Raw genomic sequence first — 27,718 nt, 5'->3', positions numbered from 1 at the left:
AAATAAAATAATAGAAATAGCGAAGGTATTTTTGAACAATTATTATTTTTTAGACATTTGCTTAGAACATGTACCTACGTTGTATAGAAAAAGATTTATTAACCACCTTCAAAGGTAGTAAAGACCGCAATAAAGATAGAGTAAAAATACTTTCTTTGGATATCTTGAGTATAATTTAAAATATTGTAGTAGCTTTAATTGTAAAAAGCGGTAACAATTTTTGTTTTTTTTATTTCAAACATTTATTCCTATTTGGCAGCAAAATGGATCCGTTTGACGTCACGGTAAATAGCATAACGCTATCTTATGCCGTCGTGTAATAGTATCTTTTATTATATTAAGAAAATGCATTAATTTTAGTAACGAAACTCTATTTTATGTTTTATTTTTACTCATTTTTTTTATATTTATTAGAATTCTACTATAAACTTTCTTATTTCATATCTCGAGGACCGTGACTATGAAATTAATTTGTTTATATAATAATCATTATATATGCTTTTCGTTTGAAGGTGGATAAACTATGGAAAGGTTTTTTTTAATTGTATTAGTTTTTACTCAAATAAAAGAAAATGTGATCTTATGTGAGATTTAGCGTTAAGTGTACATAGTTTTTGATTTTTATTTTTTAATTCCTTTGCTATTTGGACTCGAAATGTAGCTAGAAAGAGCTATTCATATTAACATATTATATATTATATATTTCTAAATACCTACTACATATTATATATTTTATTTAAACTTCGGGATACTCAACTACTAACGTTAGTAACTAACGTTAGCGGTTTAATTTAACGTTTCCGAAGACGCTACGCTACGCTATCGCATAACGCGACAGTGAAAAGTAAAAAAAAAATATCAAAATGATACAAAATTTATTCAAAAACTGTTTTTTAAGTAATTGTGTAACGAAATAAAAATGGAATATATCCAATGTTTTATGTATATTATAGGTATTTTTATTTTATGAATAGCTCTAAAACTTGTTGTATCGAATGGTTGATGTATTGTTCGTAAATAAACGGCTTTTAAAAAAAAATGTTATTTTTTTATTATTTTAAAATTCTAGTTGCATTATTTCAAATATTCCACTTTTTATCTATTTTTTTTATTCCACTTCAGCATAGACTTTCAATTACCTGTCGATGCAGTTTAAATTTTTAGCGGTATAGCAGTTATAAGCCAAAGTACCTTAATCGTTTCTACGCAACATGGTACCGGAACTCTAAATCGCTCGGCCTCTGTGTCGGTAGGGTGGTAACTAGCCACGGCCTACGAGCCTGACGGCCTAACCAGATAGAACAGTCTGTTTGTGGTAACCGATTTGGGTTTACTCATACCCGAAACAGGTTAGCCCGTAACCATCTTAAACAGCATCATCACATACCACCAGACAAGTTCGCAGTCAATGCATTTTCTAGCAAGTGGCAAAAAAACTAGTTACGCTATTCCAACAACATTTTATAATTTAAGATTATTTTTTTCTTTCTTGTTTCCAGTAAATATTACTATTATAATTTATTTATCTACTCAAACTCATATTTAAGTATTTACGGTATGTTAAAATATGTATTAGTATATTTATTTTTTATATTTATCAATAGTATTGTATGTATGTACTAAATAGTGTACGCATTGGGCCAGCGAGGCGCGGCGTAGTGTTACAAAAGTTAGAGGTGCGTGCGGGGATACGAACTAGGCCCCCCGAAAGTGAAGTAGAAGTCCTACCCACTGGACTATCCGTTTCTCACTATCCCAAAGTAATTATTACTAAATATATATCGACAATACACACATCGCTATCTAGCCCCAAAGTAATCGTAGCTTGTGTCTTGGGTACTAAGATGACTGATGAATATTTTTATGAAAAATACGATAAACACTCAGACAATGAAAAACATTCATTTTCCAGCTGTGGGAATCGAACTCACAGTCTTGGACTCAGAAATCGGGGTCACTGACCTTTGCGCTAATTGGCCGTCTAAAATAATATTGGAGGAGAAACTGCCCGATGCGACAACCGAGGTCAGATTGTGTAGTTGTGTTGTTGTTTGTCAGGCCAAAAAATTAGGAGAGTCGACAACACCTAAAGTGGAGGGCTATTAAACAGAAGGATTGTAAAGGATTGTATAGTACCTATTCTCGCTGTAATAATGGCATTTTACAAAGTTAAACAGACGGTATTGGAACCAAAATTTTAAATTAAACTCGGAATAATGTTTCAGAAACGTATACTCAATAAAGCATCAAACACACCGAAGCAGGGGCGTGATTCTATATTGACCAGCTATTCAAATATTTCTTCGGCTTCCGTTAAGTGAAATGAAAGATTGATAAAAAATATAAAATGTTTAATTTAATAAGTACATGTAAATACAAAAGAAAATAATTTCAATAAAAATATATTTACAAAACTTCTAAACTACTTAATCTCATAATACGTAATTAATTTAATAATTTCCCATGAATCACAAATATTCTTATTATTTAAAATCACAAAGCAACCCAATCTAGCTTAAAACCAAAATTTCTTGAGCGGTTTGGTGGTTAAAATATTTTTTTAAGTAACTACGACGTAAAAATAAGTTGGAATTTCTAGTCTAGCTAATATAAGGAAGACTCTAAATATATTGAAGAATTGGATGTATGCACACAACGTTCAATGTACATAAAATTTCGATCTTTCATATCATCTTGGCGTTTTTTTTTATTTTAAATGTCACTGTAACATTGAATAAAAAGCGTAAAAACGAGGCCTAGAAATGTTATTTTCAATCTAAAAACGCCAGCCTTTAAGTAAACCTTCTTTTAGTAGACTGCGCAGGGCTTATAGGTAAAACACTTTAAAACTGGGGCGGTAGTTGGTTTGACTTTCTATGAGACTTGTCACTCTGGTAACTGATACTTAAATGTCCCTGTATACAGTTTAATCTGTGGTGACTTGTAAAGAACCGAAACCGGGGTAATGGGATATTCTGTGACATACTTAATTCAATGTCCCCGCCTTTAGTGCCTCTCCGCCCCAAATGCTGTGTTTTAGGTTTCAGACTTCAGTTGAGAAGAACTTAATAAGGATCAACGTTCCTTTATTGGCTTATAAACATTATCGTTCTGAAACGTTAAACTATAATCCAAAGACAATCCAGATTAAACCCTTGACTAATAAATAGCCTAAGAAAATTACCAAACTGAAAGCGGTGACCTTCACGAATTGGTGTAGGTAGTATAATCTGAAAATAAAGGTAAGTAATATTATAGGTAACTTAAAAACTTTGGAGGCGTGGGTAGTTAAGATGCGTGTAGGCATAGAAAGCGTGCCCTCTAATGGCAAGCCCATACAATGTTTCCTAGTATTGTAACTAGATGGCGCTCCTTGGATACCGTATTAATCGTAGTCAACTTTAACGCGATCGAAAAAGTAAACGTTGTTTAGGTAGAAAATCTCATATTCGGCACTAAGTGCGATGTTTTTAGGTTTACGAACCGATCAGAATCAATTTTCTCTCGCATCTTATGTTCAACACGTATGGACAAACAGTTTACAGGTTATAATATTGTCTAAGGCTTTTGACTTTTGCTAAAGAGGTCTGGCACCTCTTAAGTCGTCAGGACAACTGCTTTTACTGTAGAAAATTTAGGGCACTAATCTTTTAGGGCGTTAGTAATAAACGATGGCTTTCACGCTGGTGAAAGGTGCGATAGAAATGGGAATAGCTAGCTGCTCCGACGTTAAGCTACGTTTATTTATAATGAGGTTATATTTTTTTAAAAATATACCTGTCCCACTTCCGCTTGGCTTCTGGCAATGTTGATATGTCATCATTGATCAGGTATACTCGTAATCCTAAAAGAAAAAAATATACAAAAGTTATGTTACGGTTTAAAAAGCGACCTCGATTGAATAAAATAACCTTAACATTGCCTTAAGAATGGCAAACTTCAGGTAATAAATACACATTTTAGGTTTTTATAACTCCGCCTGTCCGTCTTCTCATAAACCACAATAGGTACCTACTTATATAGTGGTGGGTAGTGAGTTTTCTATAAATAAATAATAATAAATATATACACTACGACAATACGCACATCGCCATCTAGCCCCAAAGTAAGCATACCTTCATTAGTCATCTTAGTACCCATAGGTACTAAGATGACTAATGAATATTTTTATGAATAATATACATAAATACTTAGCATATAATATTTATATAAACACCCAGACACTGAAGAACATTCATGCTCATCACACAAACATTTTCCAGTAGTGGGAATCGAACCCACTGCCTTGGACCCAGAAAGCAGGGTCGCTGCAAACAGCGCCAATCGGCCGTCAATGGCCTTTAAACCAAAAAAATAAAAAAAAATAAGAATTAATCATCACTTATCACAGCGTGAGATGGCTATAAAAGGCTCACTTGTAGTACCTACAGTTAAAATATAATATACCACAGTATTTTATATGTAAATACAACGTGTAAATGAAAACATGCTTCACATGCTTCACATGCTTTAGAGGCATATTATTTACTGTCTCTGAAAATTTGCTGTGAAACCGAAACGGTAATAGTTTTTGAGTAAATTACTGCCATAGTTTTTACTGAAAAAAATCAGATGCAGCCCTAACATCACATGCACAATTGAAATTAAGTGACTCTTGTCACATATTTAATCTATTATAAAGGTACGCGTCACGTAGCGTAGGTATTTTGTGCGTGTTGCTCTTTTATCTTCAATAGTGTTGTCATAAGTAAACACTTAAAATGTTTTGAATTTGTTTGTATAGAAAAATAAATACGCATCTTTTGATTCAATATTTTTACAGGATAATTCCTTAAACAACCAGCTAAGTTTGTTGTGGGCTTCTTCTTAGACCAGGGCGCGTTTGGAACCCTCGTAGCTTTAGTTTTAAGTTGACGGATTTATTTATCGCCATCAACACACTCCTATGTCATATTTTACATGTAATGTACGCATCAAAAGTGCCATCTATGTGCCTATTTGAATAAAGAAATATTTGACTTTGACTTTGACTTTGAAACAGTATTTCGTAATTCAGTTACACGTTGTACCTATAAAGTATATCATATTGCACCTTGGTGCGGTACCCTTTAAGTGCAAGTCCAACTCGCACTTAGCCGATTCTTATATATTAGTTAGGATCATACAATCACAGTGTTAGTATTCTTTCTAAGAATTGCCCTTCTCTCTCTCGGAGACAGTCTGCTCTCTGCCAACTTCCATCCCTAGAATATCACCTGTATCCGCTATGCTTTACCGCCCAGAAAGTTCTATCTATTCAACTCACCTACTAAGAAAGTCTCGGTCATGTACTCCCAGGAGAAATCGCCGATGTTGAAAGGGAATACAGTCTGATCTGAACCCGATATAGATCTCCACATGTTTTGAACACCGTCGTCGTTGAACGTCCAATCTTGTGTCGAGAAGTAGAATAAGATGTTCGCCATTTTGGTCAGCTTCTTGTAGAATTTTAACATTCTGCAATAAATACCAGCAATATGTCAATGGAAGTTATAGGCATTCAATGTAACTAATTTATTTTTCTCAGCGGGCGATGGAGAGACCTATGTTGGGAGTATCTCTACGTAATCAAATCAGGAATGAGTAGATCCGTAGAAGAACCAGAATTACTGACATAGCTCAGCAAGTTGCAAAGCTGAAGTTGAAATAGGCGGAACACATAGCGATGGACGTTGGGGTTCCAAGGTGCTGGCAACCCACAGGTAAACGCAGCGTCGGTCAGCCCCCAACGAGGTGGACAGACGACATCAAACGGGTCGCTAGGAGCCGCTGGAAACAAGCGGCCCAGGACCGTGGATGTTATTTTAAGGTACATAAATCTAGGTATACTTGACATCTTAAAATATGACTATATTATAGTCGAATACTTGACAGATCAAACTGGTGTTGCCTGTCAGTGCAACACTTCACAGGATTTTTTTTCCACTACAAGTTAGCCCATCACTGCAATCTGACCTGGTACTGAGTGATGATGCAGATTTCTAATTGTGCAATAAATTGGACGGCCGACTGGCGCAGTGGGCAGCGACCCTGCTTTCTGAGTCCAAGGCCGTGGGTTCGATTCCCACGACTGGAAAACGTTTGTGTGATGAGCATAAGTGTTTTTCAGTGTCTGGGTGTTTATATGTATTTTCCAAGTATTTATGTATATATATTTCATAAAAATATTCATCAGTCATCTTAGTACCCATAACACAAGCTACGCTTACTTTGGGGTTAGGGGGCGATGTGTGTATTGTCGTAGTATATTTATTATTATTTTATTATTATTATTAATAAAATGATTTTTTAACACCAACAAATCCATAAGCCTAGAAGCTTTTTTACCCTGCTAATAGGTTAAAAATAAAACAACCTAGGACGCAATTTCGACGCTTTGGTTTTAACCTTCGTGTTAAAGTATGAGATAACTTTCAACATTTTTCTAGTCGTAGTTAGCAAAACAATACTCACGCCCGCCTTTTCCCCAACAAGGCGCAAAATACATCAATGAACAGTGCTGGCAGGTAGTGCAAGAAAAAGTTGTAGAACATGAACATATAGTAGTTATTTGTGGGATTTAATCCGTAGTACCTGGAAAATAGAAAAAAAACAATAGTTGTAAAAACCTACCTTTCCATTAACAAAATAACGCAACACTACCTTAAAAACAAATTGATCCTTCACTGAACTATTTTTCCTGGTTTTAAAACAGAAAAAAGAAAAAAATATTTATATTTACCACACGGCTTTAATAGTTGGTGTCTGCATTCCGAATCTTCTGTTGTATTCAATGAATTCCCCCCATCGAATCGGAGCCTGGGCGCCGGAGACGAAGTTATAGATCGGTATGTCTGAGGTTTCACTGAAAAAATAATGCATAATTAGGTTGATTTGAAGGTTGGTTTCCAGAGGTGAATACGACGGAGTACTAAATACTACTAGGGCAGCTGAAGTTCTACTGCTTCAGAATTCTTTTGTATACTTACTTCTCCTTGTATTTCATAGCAGTGTGATACGCGGAAACGATGATGGCGTTGACACAAAGGTCCACCGGCACCATGTCCGCAACTTTGTTCACATCCATGTACATGGTGCGCAGGACCTGAGAATCCATACTTATATTTAAAAACAACATTTTATTTATTTTTTATTCCACTACAAGTTAGCCCTTGACTACAATCTCAACTGGTGTTCTGTGATGATGTTAAGATGGTAACCTATAAGTACCCCTAATCGGTTTCTACGCGACATCGCTTAGCGGCACGTCTTTGTTGGTAGCATGGTAACTAGGCACGACCGAAGTCTCCGACTAGACCAGTTCAGTGAAGATTCAGAAATTATCAACTCCAAAATTGCCCCTGTCGGGAATCGAACCCGGGACCTTCAACCTTATACACCGCTAACCGCTGCGCCAGGTAGGTCGTCATATAAAACTAAACTTTTATTATAGATGCGAAAGTTTGTTTGTTTGTCCTTACTTTAGGTACTAAGAAACGAATCGACCTGAATATGGCATAGATGGCTTTTTGTCCTAGAAAAACAAACGGTTCCCGAGAAAAGCAGGAGAATCTGTATGGTGTAATATATAATGGAGTATAAGGATTGAAGAAATTATAAATCAATTTTCATAATATATCCTTTGAAATTAGCCCAATTGTGTAATCATAAAAATCCATTATTATTGACCCAGTCGCTGACCCAGTGCCGATTGGTGTACTCTCGGGCATGATGGTTTCCTCTAGATGTTTTACTTAACCGTTGAAGCAAATGAAATATTTTAATTGCTTAAAACGCACGTAGGTTAAAGGTGCGTGCTGGGATTCGAACCTAGCGTCTCGAAGGCGAAGCCGAAGTCCTTACCACTAGTTCTGGATATGTATAAATAAACTTACTCCGGTTCCAATTCCGACAACTAGTCCAGTAGGCCCGTAAACACTGTCCGTCCATCCCCGTACAGGTTCGTCGTAGGTTGACACCACTGGAAAAATAAATAATACGACCATGATCACAATAATACCTACTACTGTTTTTTTTTTTGTTATAATTGACGGAACAACCATATGGCCCTCTTGATCGCAAGTGGCAAACCATCGCCTATAAACAGATGTGTATTTTTGCAATAAATTATTATAAACCGATCAACACTTTGCTGGCCATGCAAGGAAGTCATCCTTATACGTGCTGCCTTGTGTTCAATCGACCTGCAGGCAGGCAGGAGACAACAAATATATCCCCCGATTATATTCCCTGACATAATCGGGGAATATAGTTTGGATTTCTTGTTATATACTATGGATATGATTAACGTGTACATCTACTAAGATAGCACGGGAACATGGAATAGGAGAAGTTTACCCCCGTTTATCATTACACTAACACATATATATTATTTGGATATTTTTTCCACTTGTGTGCCAGTGCTCTAAGACTTGATAAAGCTGTGGGAGAAGATATTTTTTTATCCTTTCCCCTGGGAGATAATGGTCTCCTGCCCATGCTAGCCGTGCTGAGGTGATAGGCCTTCAGACCCAGCATTGCACACACGTTGCATCCTGTTATAAGTAGTCAACCAATGTTCGAACTACCTATTTAGTAATTACAACTGTTGGTTTTCCGATTAAAGATTAATAAATGAATAAAAACCCGACCTAAAGAATTGTGAGCAATGCATATAAGATCCATTACTTCGACGTTTACTCAAAAAAGGCCTTCTCGATATGGTATGCTTAGAAGTCCATCTCTCTCTTTAGAAGTATAGTTTACTCACCGATTGAAGGTCGGACGATACAGATGGGCAAGCCCTCTCCGTGTATCCTAACAGCTTCTTCCGCGATCGCTTTTGTGAAGCAATAGGTGTTTGGTCGATTACCAAGGATACTGGAATAATATTATAATCATCAGTCTATTACAGTCCTACTATTTTTTCTTACGTTTCTAAATAACATAATAACATTATGAGAAGATAAATTTCAACTATTACGATTCTTTGTTGAAAAAGTAATCTTTAAATACTACAAATTAAAAAATAACACAAAGTAATCCTCTATTATAAAGTCACTTACGTAGGCAAAACTGATTCTAATATACTATCGTCTATCTGGGATACGGCTTCTAAAGCTTCAACCGACATTGGTGGTTCATAAAATCTGAAAATACAAAAAAAGGGTCAGTAATATTATTTTTCTTATCGCGACGCAAAAAGAACATGAACACTACGTCAGAAGGTGTGAAAATTAGTGTATTAAACGCAGGGTTACAGCTGTCCTCGTCTTGGCCCCTAAAATTCTACAGATGCAACCAGCAACCGGAAAAGCCGTTGCATTTCAAAACTTTGAAAAGGTAACCCTTTAAAAGGAAAACCACTATCTTTCGGGAAACCTCATTGATGGGTTACCTAATAATGAGGATCATGCAACAAGCTCACTACACTCAGTAGTTCCTTTTACGTTCCTTATTACGCTTGCAATTTTTCAACGCAGATTGGATGAACAATGTAGGACAATTTACCATTACACAAATCTTTATCCAATTTAATAACGCGAAGTAAACTCTGCAATGACCTCGCAATATGCAAAAGTTGTTCTGGGATTGTTAAGTAGTGTACACTTCATGTATCTTATGTTCACAATCACAATTTATGGTACATAAATAATAAATAAATAAATAAACTGTTCCAAAATAAATGGAAATAAAATTAGATACCTTCACGAATAATGATGACGTTTCATGATCATAAATTAATCTATGACTTCAAAAAACGAATCCCTTGGTTTAAGGACTGCACATAAGAAGAAGACATATAACGAAAGACTAAGAAGAGAGCCACGACGTGAGAACCTAGTCTAGATTCTAACATACTTACTTCTCCTCAATATATTGCAAATGAGTATTCGAGAATGCGGTCGATACATGAGTTATAGCCTTCAAATTCCTACATTCCTTTGCCAGTTTGAGAACTTCCTTGGTACCTCGAACATTGATACCAGTTGCTATTGATAGCTTCTCGTCGAACTTTACTGTAGCGGCTGAGTTTATTATTATTGTGACCTATAAAAGTACTAAATGATTAATTATAAGTTACGGTATACTATGATTATACTAACAATAAAATAATGTTATATCCGTTACAGTGGTAATAAATTATAAACACAAATGATATTCAAACGTATGATATAACAGAAATCATAAATTTGATAATCAATATATATTTATAAACAAGACGAGATGATGAGAACCAAAAGTCGGAGCATAAACAAAGAATAATAAGTATAGGTATCTAATTTAATCAGATAACAAGTAAGTTGATAGAGAATGGACGAAACTAGTTAGAAAGACGTGGGAAATAACGAAGGAATGTTTCTAGATAAAAAGAATTTAGGATAAAGACTAACAAGATCAGATATTAAACCAATCGGAAGAAAATAAAATCCACATAGGGTCCCACAGGGATGTAACAACAAAGTGAAATAGTAAGTATAGTTGGTAAATAAAGAAATTTTCTCACTTCTACTAACAAGCCATCCAGCTTGTTAGTAGAAGTGAGAAAATATTGGAATGATGGCAGTGGCGTGCATACAGGGTATGTACAGGGTATGCAGATGATACAAAATGTAGAAATTCCGCAACACAATTAAAACCTAGGGGTAGGCTTTTTATTTCATTAACAATACCTTTAAGTTTTTTATAAATCGTGCTGCAGATTTTCTGCATTTTATATTATTTGCATACTCTGTGCATACCCTTAATGTACGCCACTGAATGATGGGGATATATAAGGATTTGATATAGATAGCATTATTGCATACTATTATGCAATAAAAGGTTGAGCATCGAGCACAAGACTAGAATAAAATTACGCAATAATCGGAGGGCAGTGGAAGTTAATTAAGTTGGATATCGGCAACAAAAAATATTGAATCACATACTTCACTTTAAATAAATAGATCGGGTTTAGATATCTACCTTTGAAGTGAGCATTTTTCTGTCCTCATCACTAAGACCGATTCCCGGCATTTCCATGTCGCCTACAATGGGTATAACTTTATGTATGCCTTTCGGATTTTCTTCGTGGGCTCTATGGAATAACTGAAAAAAACACGTGTTTAGCAGAGTATTTAGTTATGTTTATAATGATGTAACCTATGGTGACAGCAGCTCACAGTGGTCACCACCTCTCGCGGGTGTCGTGCAAGTCGATTATGGGAATATAAAGGAGAACGGTCGGTAGCATCCGCTGAGCTACCATCTACTGCAATCACCAACCCGTCTGCCCAGCATGGTGATTATGACAACAATCCCATTGGAAGAGGCTTTAACAAACATCATCAATAGCCCAACAGTGGACTGTTATGGGCTATTGATGATGTTTTATGACATATCTACCAGTCACGAAATGTCGAAGACTTACAAGAGATTGCGTGGATTCTCACCACAGTACCGAATCAAGTATCAAAGCAAACTAAAAAGCAATGTCTAATCAAAGACGGTTCCTAGGAATACCTTATACCAATCGTTTTTCACTAGGCAACAAATATAATCTAACTTGTCCATGATTCTTGCCACAAGGTGTCTAATTTTGGATATTGGATAGAAGCAGAGAAAGCGTTACTTTGCGGAAATCCATAATAAATTATGAAAATTAAGCTTAATTTGCTATACTCCGCGTATGTCTAATTTTGGGTTTGTATTATCATATTTTTCATTTTTAATAAACTTAAGAACACATCTTAAGTTTATTAAAAATTCCGAATTTAAAATTTGTTCACCTGTCAAGTGTCAGTTTACTAGTTCCCTAAACGTTACGCATCAGTTTTATAACTTTAGATGGCGCCTAATGTATTAGTCGTCATCTAAGAGTTGGTGAAACGTTTTTTCTCTACGCATCACCCAGATCCGTTTCCTAGGCTAAGCGCATTAGTTATGTTAATGTTTATAAAATTATTATTACCTTTACTTAATCAAATTGTTAAAAAGGTATTAGAACCCTTGCTATTCGTAAGTATGAGAAAGGGGGACATAAATCACTTTTTGCAGGATTTTGATACATAGACATATGGACGACAACCCGACCGGGGTCTTATGAAGCCATGTTTTTAGCAAGTACCTAAGCTCTTAACTGCAACAGGTAAGTGATGCAGTCTAAGATGGTTGTGATCTCACAGGCTTCTTCTCTTACAGGAGATAAGATTTCAGAGATCTAACCTTCACCTTGCTGCTCATGCTGTAGGTGGGTATTGTTAATAGTGGTTCTTTAGGTAACAGTTTTAAATATACTTACAAACTCATCAAGCATATCATGGAGCCTCGTTACGGGATCCTTTCCTCTCTTCGGCCTCACCAAAACGTATAAAGTATCAATATCACCACAGGACCTCAACAGCTTTTCAATTAAAACTAAAACAAGGGGGAAAATAACTGTGACAACTGTCGAGATATATCCCCGCTAGTTATAAAAAAAACCCTATGCAACATACAATTTTTTTCAAAGATACACACCATATTATATGTATGGGGGGAATTCTATAATAGGTACATGTTATAAAGTCGTGCTTTCGAAATTCAGACATTTTTAACGCTCTCGGGCTCTAAGGTCTCTGATAAATCATTCGGTATTTACAACAGTTAGTTTAGTTTAACACTTTTAAATGTGAAACAAGGGTATTTTAACCCACTGAAGCAGGCCGGTGTCAAGTCACGGTGGTGCCTACCGACTACGTCTTTTTGTTAGATATTTTTGGATATTTATTATAATTAAAATTATCCGTTTTCGAGTTTTAAATTTCAACTTTTATTGCTTTGCTGACATAAACGATAAAAAAAAACATGTTAGCCATTTCAGATGTTTCGCAAAGTAAACATTGGATATAAGGGTATAAATTAAATAACTTTATTTTGATGACATTTTTAATGTTATATCAAAAACCTTTATGCGTAACCTAATACTACTAAAAAAGTATTTTTTAGAATATAGAAATAGGTAAGGCCTTTCATTATTTTACCCAAATCGACCCATAACATTATCTCACTTTAAAGTATCAAATTTCATGTCTTTGAGCATAAAATACCATCTTTACCATACAAAGTTATATTTGTCATATCCGCCATCTTAAATTATTACAAGAACATATTAAATAAACCGTAGGAAATGGACACCCTATTGCCCGAAAATCAACGTACTATAGTCGTAAAAATGTAATAGGCCCGTTTTGACATTTGTGCAAGACCATAGAATGTAACTTGGAACAAAACTGAAAGAAACAATAAAATAAAAATCAATTACATACAGTGTTTTAAAAAATACGTAAATTTGTTTGGGACGTTAAATAATATGAAAGAATATATCGCGAGTATTCTTTTTGCGCTTAGTTTATGCATGCACTTTGAAACGTTTCGAAAACAGTTACGTTCTCAGTCTTTTTTTTTTTATTCTAGAGTTGTAACCATTTTTTTACTGAATATCGAAAGCCGCCGCGCTTGGTTCTCAAAGTCGCAAATAAAGTTTTGAATTGACGACACTGGGTTCTAAATAATGAGTCTGAGTTGATGTATCTGACCAAGCGGCACATGACTGAAGCGTCCCCGCGCGCACTGCGCAGTTTTTCGTTCCCCATCTTGTAAAGTTGACTGTGCTCGTTTAAGTTTGATATATACTGTTTACTATTACGTTAACTTTTGCTCTTCTACTTTGGATATTGATTTAAACATAGTGATTTGACTCGATTTTTGTGTTTGTTGTTATATAGTACGAACTCTGTTTCAACATGTTGAAAAATGGACGTATAATCAACAGTCAGTCACGCGAATTGGTTGTGAAGGAATACTTTGAACGAACGAACACTTTACAAAACATAATCATATCAATCAAGTACTGATACAAACTTGAATTGATTTATCGTGAGTATCGAGTACCGAGTCTTATGGTTCCATAACTAGTTACGTCGCGATGACAAATGTCAAAACGGGCCTATTACTTTTTTACGACTATAGCTGCGACAGTCACACCACTAAATAAAACTGGACTAAAAAAATTCGTCAAAACTATTTTAATTTTTAACTTTTATGTCGTAATGAAGTATATAATTTCACAAAACTTCTTAATTATTACAATAATTTTAAAACGCTACCTACCGTTTTACAACAAGAAAATAATTTTGTCGTATTTATGATAGCCATTTGAAACTCATAATTTAACCCAAGTTCGAATCGATTCGAGTAATAAGTATTAACAGTCAGTCTTTTAAAAATTAAAAATATATGATTCCGGCCAGGATCGAACTGGCGGCCTTCTGCGTGTAAAGCAGATGTGATAACCACTACACCACGGAACCCGATACGTAGTGTGTTGAATATTTCTTAAGTATGCGTAGAGATAAAAATACAGAGTAAGCAGGTGACCTTCTGACTTCAGCGCCTGGATCGGCTTTGAAGAGAACTACAATGAAACCTGGGGGCTTTTTTTATTCCACTCTTAAGGATCTAATTATTTAGTTCAATTTGTATATGATGTTATGAAATAGTGGGGCCACCTGCCACAAGTGATAGTAGTAATTTATTTATTTATTTATTAAGGACACTAGCTGTACCCTGCTACGCTTCGCTGTGGCACATTGTGATTGAATGGTTGAGAAAAATAGATAAAAACAATCCTTGATGCGTATTATATATCATGCTAAAATTTCAGCCCGATCGGTGCAGATCTTTTTTGAAGCGTACACAAACCAACATAACATTTTTAAATATATAGATATACAGTAATAAACTTTTACAATATTCTATATGTACAGCGAAAAAGTAATACTAGTAACTTACTAGGATGGCGATGGCGATTACTAGGTTACTATTTTTTTGATTGTACGAATTAGCCCTTGACTGCAATCACATCTCGTGGTAAGTGATGCTGATGATGCAGTCCAATATGATAGGGGCATGGAATGCCTGTTAGGGGTATGGAAATTTTAGTCTAATCAATTTCTACGCATCGTACAGATACGGTAACTTAACCTCTTAGCTGCATGTTTTTATCGGTAGGTTGGTATCTACCTAGCCACAGCCTAATGCAAAAGGGCGGTCGAACTAATCAGCTCCGATTTAATTCTGGTTTGAGATTTTGTTGGAACCACATACAATGTATTTCAGTGTACCTACGTTAAATAAATATAATATGTAACAACGGACTTTAACACGCGAAATAAATACAATTACTATACTATTAGGTAGTGTAGGTAACTTTAATTATAATAATGTAATTACAATACAAGTAATGTATTCTTTAAAATTTAGGGTAAATAATATCGATAAAAAAACGTACAAAAAATTATCAAAATGCTCCTTAATATTTACTAATATCTAGTTACAAATTAATTTTACGAATACTGATTAGTCTTTTCTTGCAACGACGTAGAAACGATATCGTGCCAACTGCCAAGTCATTTATGCAGAATACCTGGTACCCCTAATACGTGTTAACAGATAAAAACCCAAACACAAAACTTCTTCATCCATATTATGAACAGGAGAAACGATCATACAATCATACATATCTATTATTTCCATTATGAATAATAAGTATTTATTTTACTATCTATTTTTTATTATCTTGCTTTTCATGATTTCCATTAATTATGCTATCATTTTCTGCTACACGGATTTTAATTTCCTTAAGTTTCTGGCCTAAGGACTTTTATTTACTGGATATCGAATTTCGAGTCTAGTCAAGATGTTTTATTTTTATATAATAAATCCATAAGTTACTTGGTCCATTATCATCATCTTCAGCTTAATACGAGCTAGTATTTTCCCGACAGAAGAACTAAAAACCTAAACTAGCAATTGTGTTATTGGCCAGACAAAGGGATCAAGTCCAGGACATTGTGATTCTTGGTGGTATATGAATACATTCAGTGGAAGTTACAGAATGCAAAGATTACTTTATAAACTAGTATATCATAGTCCCTACTAATATTATAAATGTTAATGTAAGTTTGATTGTTACGCTTTCACGCATAAACTACCTAACCGATCCTCATAAAACTTTGTACACATATTATTAGAAGTGTAAGAAATAATATAGGATAGTTACTTTTTATCCCGACATTAAGCTCGGTTCCTTTGGGAGAGGGGATGAAAGTGTTTGACGATTTTACACCATTAAACTACACTTACAACTAAATTGAATGCCACATCAAAAAACAAAACCAAACGCAGATGAAGTCGCGGGAAACAGCTAGTAGGTAATAAGTCACTAAAATGTAGGACGTTATTTGGTTTAAAAATACGAATGTTCCTGTAAACCACCCTTGGGAATATGATGTTTTTCCAGGACTAAAAGATATAAATTTTCTATGCAAAATATCGTCGATTAGTAACTTAGTTATGGCGTGAAGGAAGGATAAACACACTAAGACACATTCGCATGTATAACATTAAGTTAGATAGATAATCGATAAAGTTTTCTACAGGCCTTTTTAAAGTAACATTCATTAATTTTACCGAGCCCGTCAAAGCATTAAATAAAATAAATAAATAAATAACTACGACAATACAAACATCGCAATCTAGCCCCAAAGTAAGCGTAGCTTGTGTTATGGGTACTAAGATAGCTGTTGAATATTTTTTTAATGAATATAATACACATAAATACGTTTAATATACAGATAAACACCCAGCCACTGAAAAACAATCGTGTTCATCACACAAACATTTTCCAATTGTGAGAATCGAACCCACGGCCTAGGACTCAGAAAGCAGGGTCCCTGTCCACTGCGCCAGTCAGCAATAAAAATCGCGATGGGTGTGAAACTGTAGTCATCTAAGCATATTATGTAAAGAAAAACAGTTGGCAACTTGTTTAATAAGTTACTTAATCGGCTAGACTTCGATTGCTTTTCACTCTTACGTTTCGATACTAATAATGCTTGCGACATGTAGTAACTAGTACTGAGGGAACCTAAAAACTAATTTGGTTCAAAATAGGAAAAAAACATAGGTACCTAGAGCGTAATTGTACTAAGGTATCGTGGATATTCTGGTTTAACGACAAAAATAAAACAACATAACATTTTTTTATATTTTTGTTTTGTTTTTACACTAGACAATCACCTTGAATAAATAATTTTACAGAGTAATAAAATTGTAGAGGCGAGTATATTAGAGCAGCACCTTCTCTACCACGCGACTCGCCTTCAGACTTATTCTGCCGTCTGTAATAAAGATACAAGAAATGAGAACAAAGAATAATCCGAATTACATAAGCACCACATCCAAAGCAAAAAAGCAAAAAAAGTCTCTTAAACCTATCAAATCAAATCAATTAAAACAAAAAAATACACAAAAATAGGCACAATAGGTGGTCTACATTTATTACCCTGTGAGATTGTCTATGCCCATCGATTATTACGATAATAAGACGGTGATATAAATAAATGTACTAAGGCAATACACACATCGCCATGTAGCCCCAAAGTAAGCGTAGCTTGTTTTATTTTGTTTTTTTTTACTTCTAAGATGACTGATGAATATTTTTATGAATAATATACATAAATAATTATTATATGTTCATCACACAAACATTTTTCCAGTAGTGCGAATTGAACCCACAGCCACAGAAAGCAAGATCGCGGCCCACTGCGTTAATCGGCCGTCAAAATGTGGTGTTAAATAAAATCAAACTATAAAACACCATCCGTCAATAGCGTTAAGGCCTGGACTAAATGTCTCTACCAAAGGTAAGGTTTTCTTGCATGTTGCAGGACAGGTCAGAACAAAGCATTGCAACAATGCTTCGTAGCGGCAGAAATAAGCATGATGGTAGTAGGGTACTTGCTTGCCCGAGCTCTGTCACTAACAGCTCAACTACCACTATGTAATAGGAGATTTTTCACACATACATGACAGATACAAAAACAATCCATCAGTATGGAATATCTCTACATTAAGTACCTCTATATTACCACAGCAAATATGTAACCTAAATTTAAAATATATTTACTGTGATATGACTGCTACGCATTTAATAAAAACAAAGCAAGCAAAACAAAAGCAAACAAAATTGCACTCAAATAAAACACTTACCTCGGATATAGTTAAAAAAAACTCACTAAAAAGTAAAAATCAATATCATGCAAAACACTCGAAGCTCAATTCAGTCATTATTATAAATAATAATTATTACACACGCACACATCAATCCGAAAACTGTGTAATAATAACCCGTATGCAATTCTTCAAATAAACAGCTAGTTAACCAGCTCTTTATTAAATAATAAATAAATAAATAATAAATAAATAAATATACTACGACAATACACACATCGCCACCTAGCCCCAAAGTAAGCGTAGCTTGTGTTATGGGTACTAAGATGACTGATGAATATTTTTATGAATTATATATACATAAATACTTAGAAAATACATATAAACACCCAGACACTGAAAAACACTTAATGCTCATCACACAAACATTTTCCAGTTGTGGGAATCGAACCCACGGCCTTGGACTCAGAAATCAGGGTCGCTGCCCACTGCGCCAGTCGGCCGTTTATTGACATAGAAAGAATCGTTTAGACTGTTAATCGTTCGATACAATCAGATTTTTTAAGTGTCTGTTTGACAAGACAAACCAGCCGCGCAGAGGCACGCGTGTCAAAAACGATTGATCAAAACGGGGTGGTTTTAAGCATTTATCACCTTTTCGTGCTTGAAGTCTGAAATTCGGGAGCTAAAAAGGTTAAGATATATCTTCTATATATTTATGTGATGCGTCTCCTTACTTATATTATAATTGTATATAATTATCCTTACTAATAATATATAACTTGATTTTGGCACAGGCTTAGTTTAAAGTAACAGTTTAAAGTAATTGTAACAGTCTATTACATAGTTATTTTTGTCAAAGTATTTTTCTACAAAAATAGAATTGCGGTGACAAGATAATTCTTGGTGAAAGTTGTTTTTAGAAACTTTACGTTGGTAGACGTACTTAACGTTACGTCCGTTAGACTCTGTTACTGAAGACCTTAACGGCAATGATTGAAGTGAAACAGCTTTAGTAAGTCTTAATAAAAGTAACAGCCAAATAAACACTCACATTTACCCGAAAAACACCCGTCAAAAAGACACAATGATTCATAATTGATTTATTTGATTGTATATAATGATCTTGGTTAACCTCTGTATATTAGTTTTAAAGGCATTACCCTCGGATAACCTGCCAACCAGTTCGTTAGGCTCTTTTGCGTCAGTCTGTTTTTTACAAGCATCTTATTAGCTTCACCTGTATGTGAATATGTTTAGACTAAATTTTGTCCCTCTTTAAACGGTCTGATTTCGTTCCAACTTTTTAGATTTGTCGAGGGACCACGACGATACACTAATTTGATAAGATTATTCTATTTTTCAATTTCCAAAATAATATTTTGCACGCCGCATAAGCGAAGCGTTGAAGGGGTATCACTGTCAGCTTACGCACACCGAGTGATTCTTCAACTTAAAATGTCACTTTTTTTATTCTCTATTGCTTTTATTATTGAATATAAATAGCCAAATGTTGAGAAAAAACACTATTTTTAACACTCATGATATTTTTAAATCTCTTTTTATTATTTAAACTAATTAAAAAGTTCTGTCTTGAACGTCCGTGTGTCCGTATGTATCTTGTGATCACGATAACGAGCGAAATACTTCACTTATTGAGTTGTTTTTTTTTTTATGGGCCTTCAGTATTTTTAAAAATAGAAGCCTATTACTTTCCACGGTATAATTAGATGTAGTATAATTAATATAATTATTATATACAAATAATCTCAATTTTATTGTAATGAATGACATTATGAGGCGTGCACTTTTGGATTTTCCAACTATTTGTTATTTTGTAATAATTTACCGACTAAACAGATGGCCCATTTAAGGGTAAGAGGAGAACCATCGAGTATAAACCGGGCCACACTTCGTAGGGCATGCGAGGAAAACGTCCTACTGAGTACTGCCCTGTCAACTCTACATCAATCAACCTGTCTCGTAGGTTTGTAATCAAGCCGACAACCGTCATTCCGAAAGTGTTCACACATCTGTTCTTAATAAATCTTTAAAAAAAAGTTCACAGCAAAAAACACACTCACCTTTACCCAAAAACCCGGTACCACCCGTCAAAAACACACACTGATCCTTGTAAAACATCTGAATGTCTGTTTTAGAAGCTTTACCCTTGGTTAGCCTCTGTTTTTCCGCCTCCTTGGTGTCTATCAGATCTTCCTGAGCATAGTAGTCATCCAACTGGTTAGCTGAAACGAACTCGTGGTCTTCTGAGTAATCCAGGATGGGTGCGGTGGGGTTCATGGTTTGGTTGTCCACTTCGGCTGTGCGCACCGAGTTTTCTATATCCTGTAAAAAACAATAGTTTTTTAGGAAATGCTCATCTCAAAGCAGTGACGTGCATAGAGTATAAAATGAATAAAATCTCAAGTACGAGTTATAAATACTTAAGGGTAGGCTTTTAATAACTCTTACAATGCCTATCCTTATGTTTCTTATAACTCGTACTGGAGATTTTCTTCATTTTATATGATCTGCATACCCTGTGCATTGCACAGGGTATGCAGATGCAATTGTGTTTCGGATACTATAAAAGCAGAAAGACAACAGCTAAAAATTTAAAATAGTTTCCTTGACAAATTTCGGCCACGGTGACAGTGGCGTGCACTTCATACATTCGTAATATCCTCCCTACCCTAATTTTTTGGAATGAAAAAAAAAAGGAATCTAAGTTTATTTAATTTTTTTTTTATATCTGATTTTATCTCTCGATACGCACTATTTTAATAAATAACAAGGATAACTGACGTTTTTATATGCACAATGCAACTAACATTGTGATACTTAGTTATTACTCTTATATAGTCGTTCCGATTAGCATTTTTATTGAGGTCTATAATAAAATAGGTAAGTACATAGTTTTAATAATAATTATGTACTTAGGTTATACCTGTTGCCCGCGGTTTAGTCCGCGTTACGTCGTTTTTACGAATCACACGTTTTTTATATAGGAAGTCTACATTCTGAAATTTATTTCGAAAACGTACCCAAAGGAATGCAATGGGGTTTCGAATGCAGTGTGAGAGACCATTATTTTTCAAAGTTAGCTACGTTCCTTTTAGTGTGTTGGCGAGTAGGGGAAAGAGTTTCTCTAAAAGGAGTAAAACGGGAAGAATCTGTATGAAAGTTTAATGTCTTTTTAAAGGTGCGGATATTCAATTTTCAATGAAATTCCTTTAAAAGATTTCTAAAATAAACCCTAAAGGTTAAGAGTTACGTATTACAATTTGTACGCGGACAACGAAATCGCGAGCAAACGCTACTATAGGTACTTGTACGTTATATTTACAGTCACTGTTCCACCGAAGTTAAAATACCAAGTGCAAAAAAAAAATCACCCTAGGGTGTAGTAGTATATCCAAGAATGATATACTACTAACCTAATCTTACAAGCGTGAAACGAGGATTCGAAGATGGTAAGACTTTTATGTACTAGTTTTTTCAAAGTAAGAGTAACCCTAAATAATAAAAGGTTAGCTACAATTTGTACGCGGGCAAACGCTGGTAATTACGTTTTAATTGACGCGCAAATAAAAAAGGCGACTATTTGTCATTTCGCTAAAACTCATTTTTAGGCTTTAGCACTTTTCGGACACCGGAAAACGAGTTAGAGAAACAAGACAATTGTATCGACTGTAAAAAAATAGGCTCACTAGATCGATTATATAGATCGATATTGAAATGAAAAATTCAGAAATTTGAATATTAATCTTGACCCTTCCACAGTACCTTCCATACTTCTGAGAGGAAACAAGAATGATGATTGCCTCTGCTTAGTTATATGCATATTTAATTTAAACGTAGGAACCCTACTTCTTTAGTTTGTATACATGACGATATATAAACATGTTGTGTACACTTGTTACTGTCGTAAGTCGTAAAATGTCGAGTCACTGAGAGATAAATTTAAAGATTGTAGCGGTCTCCACATTACAGAACTAGAAGGCGCTACAAAAAACCTTGAATCGCGTTAGCGAAGTGTTCACGAAGAATGCCTATATATTCAACTTCCAAAAATTAATGTTCGGACCACGGTCCCCGAGCACGATCACCCGCTCGGAGGAAGATCTCTATTGTTACGGTCGAGCGTATCTGTATCACCATAGCTCCCGTACAAAGATGTTAAGATAATGACAGTTTTTAGCCAATACATATTTGAAAATTTAATGTATGTTCACAAAAATATTTCTAAATTTAAGACAAAATGTGACTGTAATAATATGAACATTAGAAGCAAATTATTCACTGTTCAAAATCATTTAAAGGAAATTGTATACAATTTTACAATAAACTATCAGTTGATATCTTGGAGATGTCTCTGAAATAGTTGAAAGTTTGTGTTAAACATAGGTAAGCTTATAGAAAAGTCCTATTATAGTATTAACGACTACGTCAACGATAAAAATGCTTGGGTGTAAATTATTGCTCTAACCAGGTTGCTTCTTTAATACTTTTAAGTGACAGTGTGAGATAGTGATAATATATTTTATATTTTACATGTAATGTACGCATCAAAAGTGCCACCTATGGTCCTATGGGCCTACTTGAATAAAGATATTTTTGACTTTGACTGACATCACAGCTCTTTGTATATATTTGATAATTTTTTAAATCTAAATTTTTATGTTTTAAGGATTCCAAATAAATAAATAAAAAGTCTTGTAAACAAAATGTGTGATTTATCGATCTCGTTCTATCCTATACGTTTGCTTCTTTATCTACATTATACATTTTATTCACCTTCTATGTAACTAAAATAGGAAAAAAATCTGTACTGTACTTATTCTATATTATTATTTCTTATAGGTACGTACACTTATATATTTGTTTCTTTATCTACATATTATTCAGTTTCCATGGTTACTTATAGAGGAAATAGAATGTGTAATATATTCTATCTCGTAGCCTCATATACATTTATTTATTTATATTACATCTTGTTAGTACGGCAGGGCCACTTACACTAACTAGATGGAACTATATAATTTATGGATACCTATAAGAGAAATTAATGAAAGATGACATTTAACATTGTATAAGACACGATATTAATATAGTGTAAACTCTGCGAATATTGAAGTAAAGATCATTCAATATTTTCAAAGTTTCTCAACAATTCACGGAACAATGCTTTCCACCCGTCATGGAATAGACCCCATTGAGCATTGCCGTCCAAGAGCGTATTGAATGACGAAAATTAACTCGGTATAGGTGTCATGCTTCGTTCAACAGTGTTACAGGAAGATATTATATTTACAGTCACTATTATGTTACGAAGTTACCCGTCGTAAGTAATGTAAACATTAATAACTTGATGCAGGTTTGAATTGATCTCAAGAAGTCGGTAATCCCGAAGGTCAACGTCCTAAGAATGTTTTTTTTACGACCACTGCGGTGTGTTTTGAAATAATTATGTTGTGGTCGTATTTTAAACAGAATAAATAGAGATAAATAGAGGGGTTTTTTCCACTTTATATGAGCCCTTGGTAGGGGATGTGGGCTAAGCTGTTTTGGGGTATGGGAGTTACCCCCATTAACCCCTAGTCGGTTTCTAGATGGCATCGTCCCTTGACGCTAAATCACTTAGCGAAACATTTTTGTCAGATTGGTAACTAGGAACGGTTTCCAACGAGATCAGACAACTGAAATTCAGATATGCACTGCTGTGCCCCCGCCAAGACGAGCGCGATTATGTATTCCCAAATTGTCCCCTAGGAATCGAATCCAGGATTTACCATTTGCTGACACCACTGTGCAATAGAGTACGACTCAGACCAACCTTATCGGCCTTAATGAAGAATTTACCTCGTGGGACTAGTGATTAGGATGTTCGACTACAGATAACTAGGTCCTGGATTCCTGTGTAGGGAACGCTTTATAATAAAATACAGTAGGTTTATTTAAAACAATCCGGATGCGGTTACAGGGATTTTCAACAGTTCTTGCTTATAAATTACGGTTGTTCACAGAACTATAATATGTTATTGAGTATTTTTACTCACTTACGTATGCAACATACGTACTCTTGTCTTCAGCAAATAAACCACAAGCAACTTATATAATACAATAACTGTTTATTTGATCAAAGAGTAAAGAGGATACAAACACAACGTGGGTATATCATATCCCAAAATGTCAAAAGATGAAATGATAACCACTGACCTCTATAATACTATATTCACCGTCATCATCATCATCAACCCATTATTACCGGCCATTATTCTACTATAGCTACGCAAAAATTAGGTTTGACAGTAGTGATCGCGAGATTTACGCCTGTCGCAAACCTGTCGTGAGATACGTAATCATCCTCCTCTCCTCTCAGTATGAAAAGGGTTCGGGCGTTAGTCCACCACGCCGGCCAATTGCGTATTGGTGGACTGGACTTCACACACCTTTGAGAACATTACAGAACATTATGGAGTTCTCTCAGGCACGCAGGTTTCGTAACGATGTTTTCCTTACCGTTAAAACAAGTGAATATCACTTGTTTTAACGGTGAAGGAAAATGTCATATAATTGCTTGATTTAAAAAAACGCGCATAACTCCGAAAATTTACAGGTGCGTATTGCTGGGGCCTGGGCTCGATCTCTGTCCCCCGAAAATGTAAGCCGAAGCCCTACCAAAAATGTAATTTTCTACCTACCACCGCTTACTTCTACTAGTTATACTTAGTACTATACCATAAAAGAGGTCAGCACATATTTCAACTTGCGAAGAAAATTATCGATTACCAATGAGGTCGACCCTGTATGGATTGTAAACGGTGATAGACGAGTGCTCAGGACTCCGGTTTAACTTTCGGAGTTTGTTGGTTCGAATTCCAGCAGGCAACTGTAACTTTTCGAAACCATGCGCGTTTTAGAACACAAGATAGAAAAATGTAAAATGTAAATTGTTGATATTGGAAAAGAGCAACTGCTGAGTTTCTTGCCGGCTTCTTATCGGTAGAATCTGCCTTCCGAACCGGTGGTAGAGTCGACACAGGCAGACTCGACGTTTGAAAAGTGATTATATTAGGCCTACTTGAAATAAATGAATTTTGAATTTTGAATTTGAATGGGCTTCTATGATGTAGAATGGTAATCAATTAGGGTATGATAGCCTTCTTTTCCCGCGGCTGTCATAGGAGGCGATTAAGTGAATATAACAGAGGTATCGAGGATAGAGATCTACGACGAGAGAGAGGAGGAGAGGATACACATCTACTAGATCACCAGCATGGGGTCAAGCAGTTTTATAGGCTGAAGCATGATGAACGCGCAACTTCGTCTGCACCGAATAGGTTATTAGAGGTTTTAATACCTTCAAAAAACCTAGAAACGAATTGCAGCGCTGCCTACCAGGTCCAGTTCTATTTCCAAACTATGTTATTCGCGGCCCGCTGCATTTTTCTTGGTTTTTTTTGTTTATATCCCGTCGCAATTTTTAAGCTATAGGTTAAATTTGAATAATTTAAAAAGGAATTTACAGGTAGGTATATAATCAAAATTAATATTTATAAAACTGTTTATTTAAAAAAAGGATTAATAACATGATAGGAATGTTAAATTTTATTTAAATCCGTTCAGTAGTTTTCACGTGATGGCCGGACAGACAGACAGACAGACAGACAGACAAAAATTAAATAATAATCTTTGTCGATTATAAAGCATCCCGTGGTAAAAATTTTCAAAATATATTAAATGTACAGAAATCTTCCAGTTACATTTTTATTATGAGTGTAGATTATTTACGTTTACATTGGATATGTAGCCGACGCATTAACTAGCTCGATAATCGATATGTGGATCATGTTAGTTATTTGTCTCACGTAGGTTGTGATTCTATAGGTATAACTACTTAGTTACTAATAAATATTGCTGAGTTTTTATGTGATGAGGTCACTTTATTTTTCTTCCGTGATACCGAGCGTCAGAATATTAAATCAAAGTTACCGATCTGGCTTCAAAGTCGGGGAAAGCCCCGGAATGCCTCAATTCGTACCACAGGAAAAAAAATACCTTTGTCGAGCCTGTTCCGTGAAACCGGAGCCATAAATAACACGTTAACGTCGTTTTATTTTAATTTCATAACTACGTTTCAACAATAAATAAGAGTTAGATTTATTTTGTGGATTAAAAAAAAATTACCTGTTTGACATTTCCCTCCAAGGTACTTATTTTAATCGTGTCCTAACTAATATTACAAACAAACTCGTTAATAAATCGTTATGTTTATTCGTTTGTTTGTTACGTTTTTCCTTCTTAATACTCAACTGAGCATCATGAAATGTTGCAAACACTTTCTTGGGGGGTTTAGAAAAGGACTTACGAGTATAAAAGGGCATAGCTTTCATGCAGAAAAAAGTAGAGCGAGAGATGGCAGAATAACTTTTACAAAAAGAGAACCTGCATTGATTTACAAAGAGGCCTAAAGCCAAAGCTACTTAGTAAAATTAAAAAAAAAACTAAGTAAACAAAATAATAATAATAATAAGAAGTACCTGAAAACGCAATACCTTAAAAAGCAGACTGCATTGTCCCTAAAGCACCTGCATACAAATATGTTGGCATTATATCGAGATTCTAACGCCGAATTAGCGTAACCAACAAATCAAAAATTTTACATGTGAAGTTTTATTTCAAAAAAAATCTAAGCAAAAGTCTTATGGAAAAAAATTTTTTGTTTTCGAAATTTAATTATTTAATACGGTATTACTATAAATCGGATAGAGCGCTACGGTGACAGAAAATCGCAGACAAAGAGACAACGTGATCAAACTACTCGTATAAAACACACACGATCGTCTTGCATCGGTTTTAAATAAATAAAATTAAGAACCTGCTGCTTTTTTTAAAGGCGACGAAGTTATAATAACCTAATCAATAAATCTTTTTGAAAACGATGTACCTAACTGTATATCAAGTTTTTGTCGGTTCTTCTTAGCCGAAGCGATATTCCAAACTGGCATTTTTAAGCTCGCTTGATGACCTCTGAAGCTTGCACCAGTAAAGGCAATTCAAATGCGGGTCAATTTTATTTAATAAACGATTTACAAAAGCATGTTGGTTCTTTGGATATATACGCCCGAGGGTAGTTTAGCCCAGTTCATAAATATCATCAGCTTTGTAACGCCCCACTCGGCACGTGCCTCCTCTCTAATAAGAGAGGGAAACCCAGCTTAGACCCACCAAGCTGCTCCAAAGAGGGTTGGTTGTCCAATATTCTAGAATCAGATAATAGCCGAGACTTTTGTGGTCTCAGAGGGTAGACAACGCATACTCGAGGCCGGAAAGCTAATTTCAAATTCGTAAATCCCTATCCCTATCCCTACCCTACTAATATTATAAATGTCAATGTAAGTTTGTTTGTTACGCTTTCACGAAAAAACTACTTAACCGATCCTCATGAAACTTTGTAAACATATTCTTGGAAGTGTTAGAAGTAATATAGGATACTTTTTATCCCGACATTAAGCTCGGTTACTTTGGGAGAGGGGATGAAAGTGTTTGACGATTTTACACCATAACTCCGACAAATTATAACCGATTTAAATAATTATTTTTGTACCATAGAGGTAATATATAATATGTGTTTAATTGCCCAAACTTTGTGAAGATCTAATGA

At 35.0% G+C, this 27,718-nt stretch overlaps 1 protein-coding gene and 1 non-coding gene across 2 annotated transcripts in view; both read right to left on the bottom strand.

Moving 5' to 3' along the window:
- Positions 1–2,689: 2,689 nt before the first annotated feature.
- Positions 2,690–27,718, bottom strand: part of LOC120627824 (fatty acyl-CoA reductase wat-like) — a 48,697-nt gene continuing 23,668 nt past the window's right edge. Inside the window, exons 3-15 of the mRNA XM_039895887.1 lie at positions 20,136–20,397; positions 12,299–12,414; positions 10,984–11,106; positions 9,884–10,068; positions 9,084–9,167; positions 8,789–8,898; positions 7,914–7,999; positions 7,008–7,123; positions 6,761–6,883; positions 6,493–6,612; positions 5,306–5,496; positions 3,778–3,844; positions 2,690–3,230 (exon numbers count right to left, since the gene is read on the bottom strand). Of these exons, the coding sequence (XP_039751821.1) occupies positions 3,125–3,230; positions 3,778–3,844; positions 5,306–5,496; positions 6,493–6,612; positions 6,761–6,883; positions 7,008–7,123; positions 7,914–7,999; positions 8,789–8,898; positions 9,084–9,167; positions 9,884–10,068; positions 10,984–11,106; positions 12,299–12,414; positions 20,136–20,397 (1,689 nt within the window). The 3' untranslated portion in view covers positions 2,690–3,124. The remainder of the gene's footprint in view (positions 3,231–3,777; positions 3,845–5,305; positions 5,497–6,492; positions 6,613–6,760; positions 6,884–7,007; positions 7,124–7,913; positions 8,000–8,788; positions 8,899–9,083; positions 9,168–9,883; positions 10,069–10,983; positions 11,107–12,298; positions 12,415–20,135; positions 20,398–27,718) is intronic.
- Positions 14,276–14,348, bottom strand: Trnav-uac. The gene has a single exon. It is a non-coding gene; the product is annotated as a tRNA-Val (tRNA).

Source organism: Pararge aegeria, chromosome 12 (genome assembly GCF_905163445.1).
Source record: "Pararge aegeria chromosome 12, ilParAegt1.1, whole genome shotgun sequence".
NCBI lineage: Eukaryota > Metazoa > Arthropoda > Insecta > Lepidoptera > Nymphalidae > Pararge > Pararge aegeria.
The sequence above is the reverse complement of the archived record's forward strand: the minus strand, read 5'-3'. Positions and strand labels throughout refer to the sequence as shown.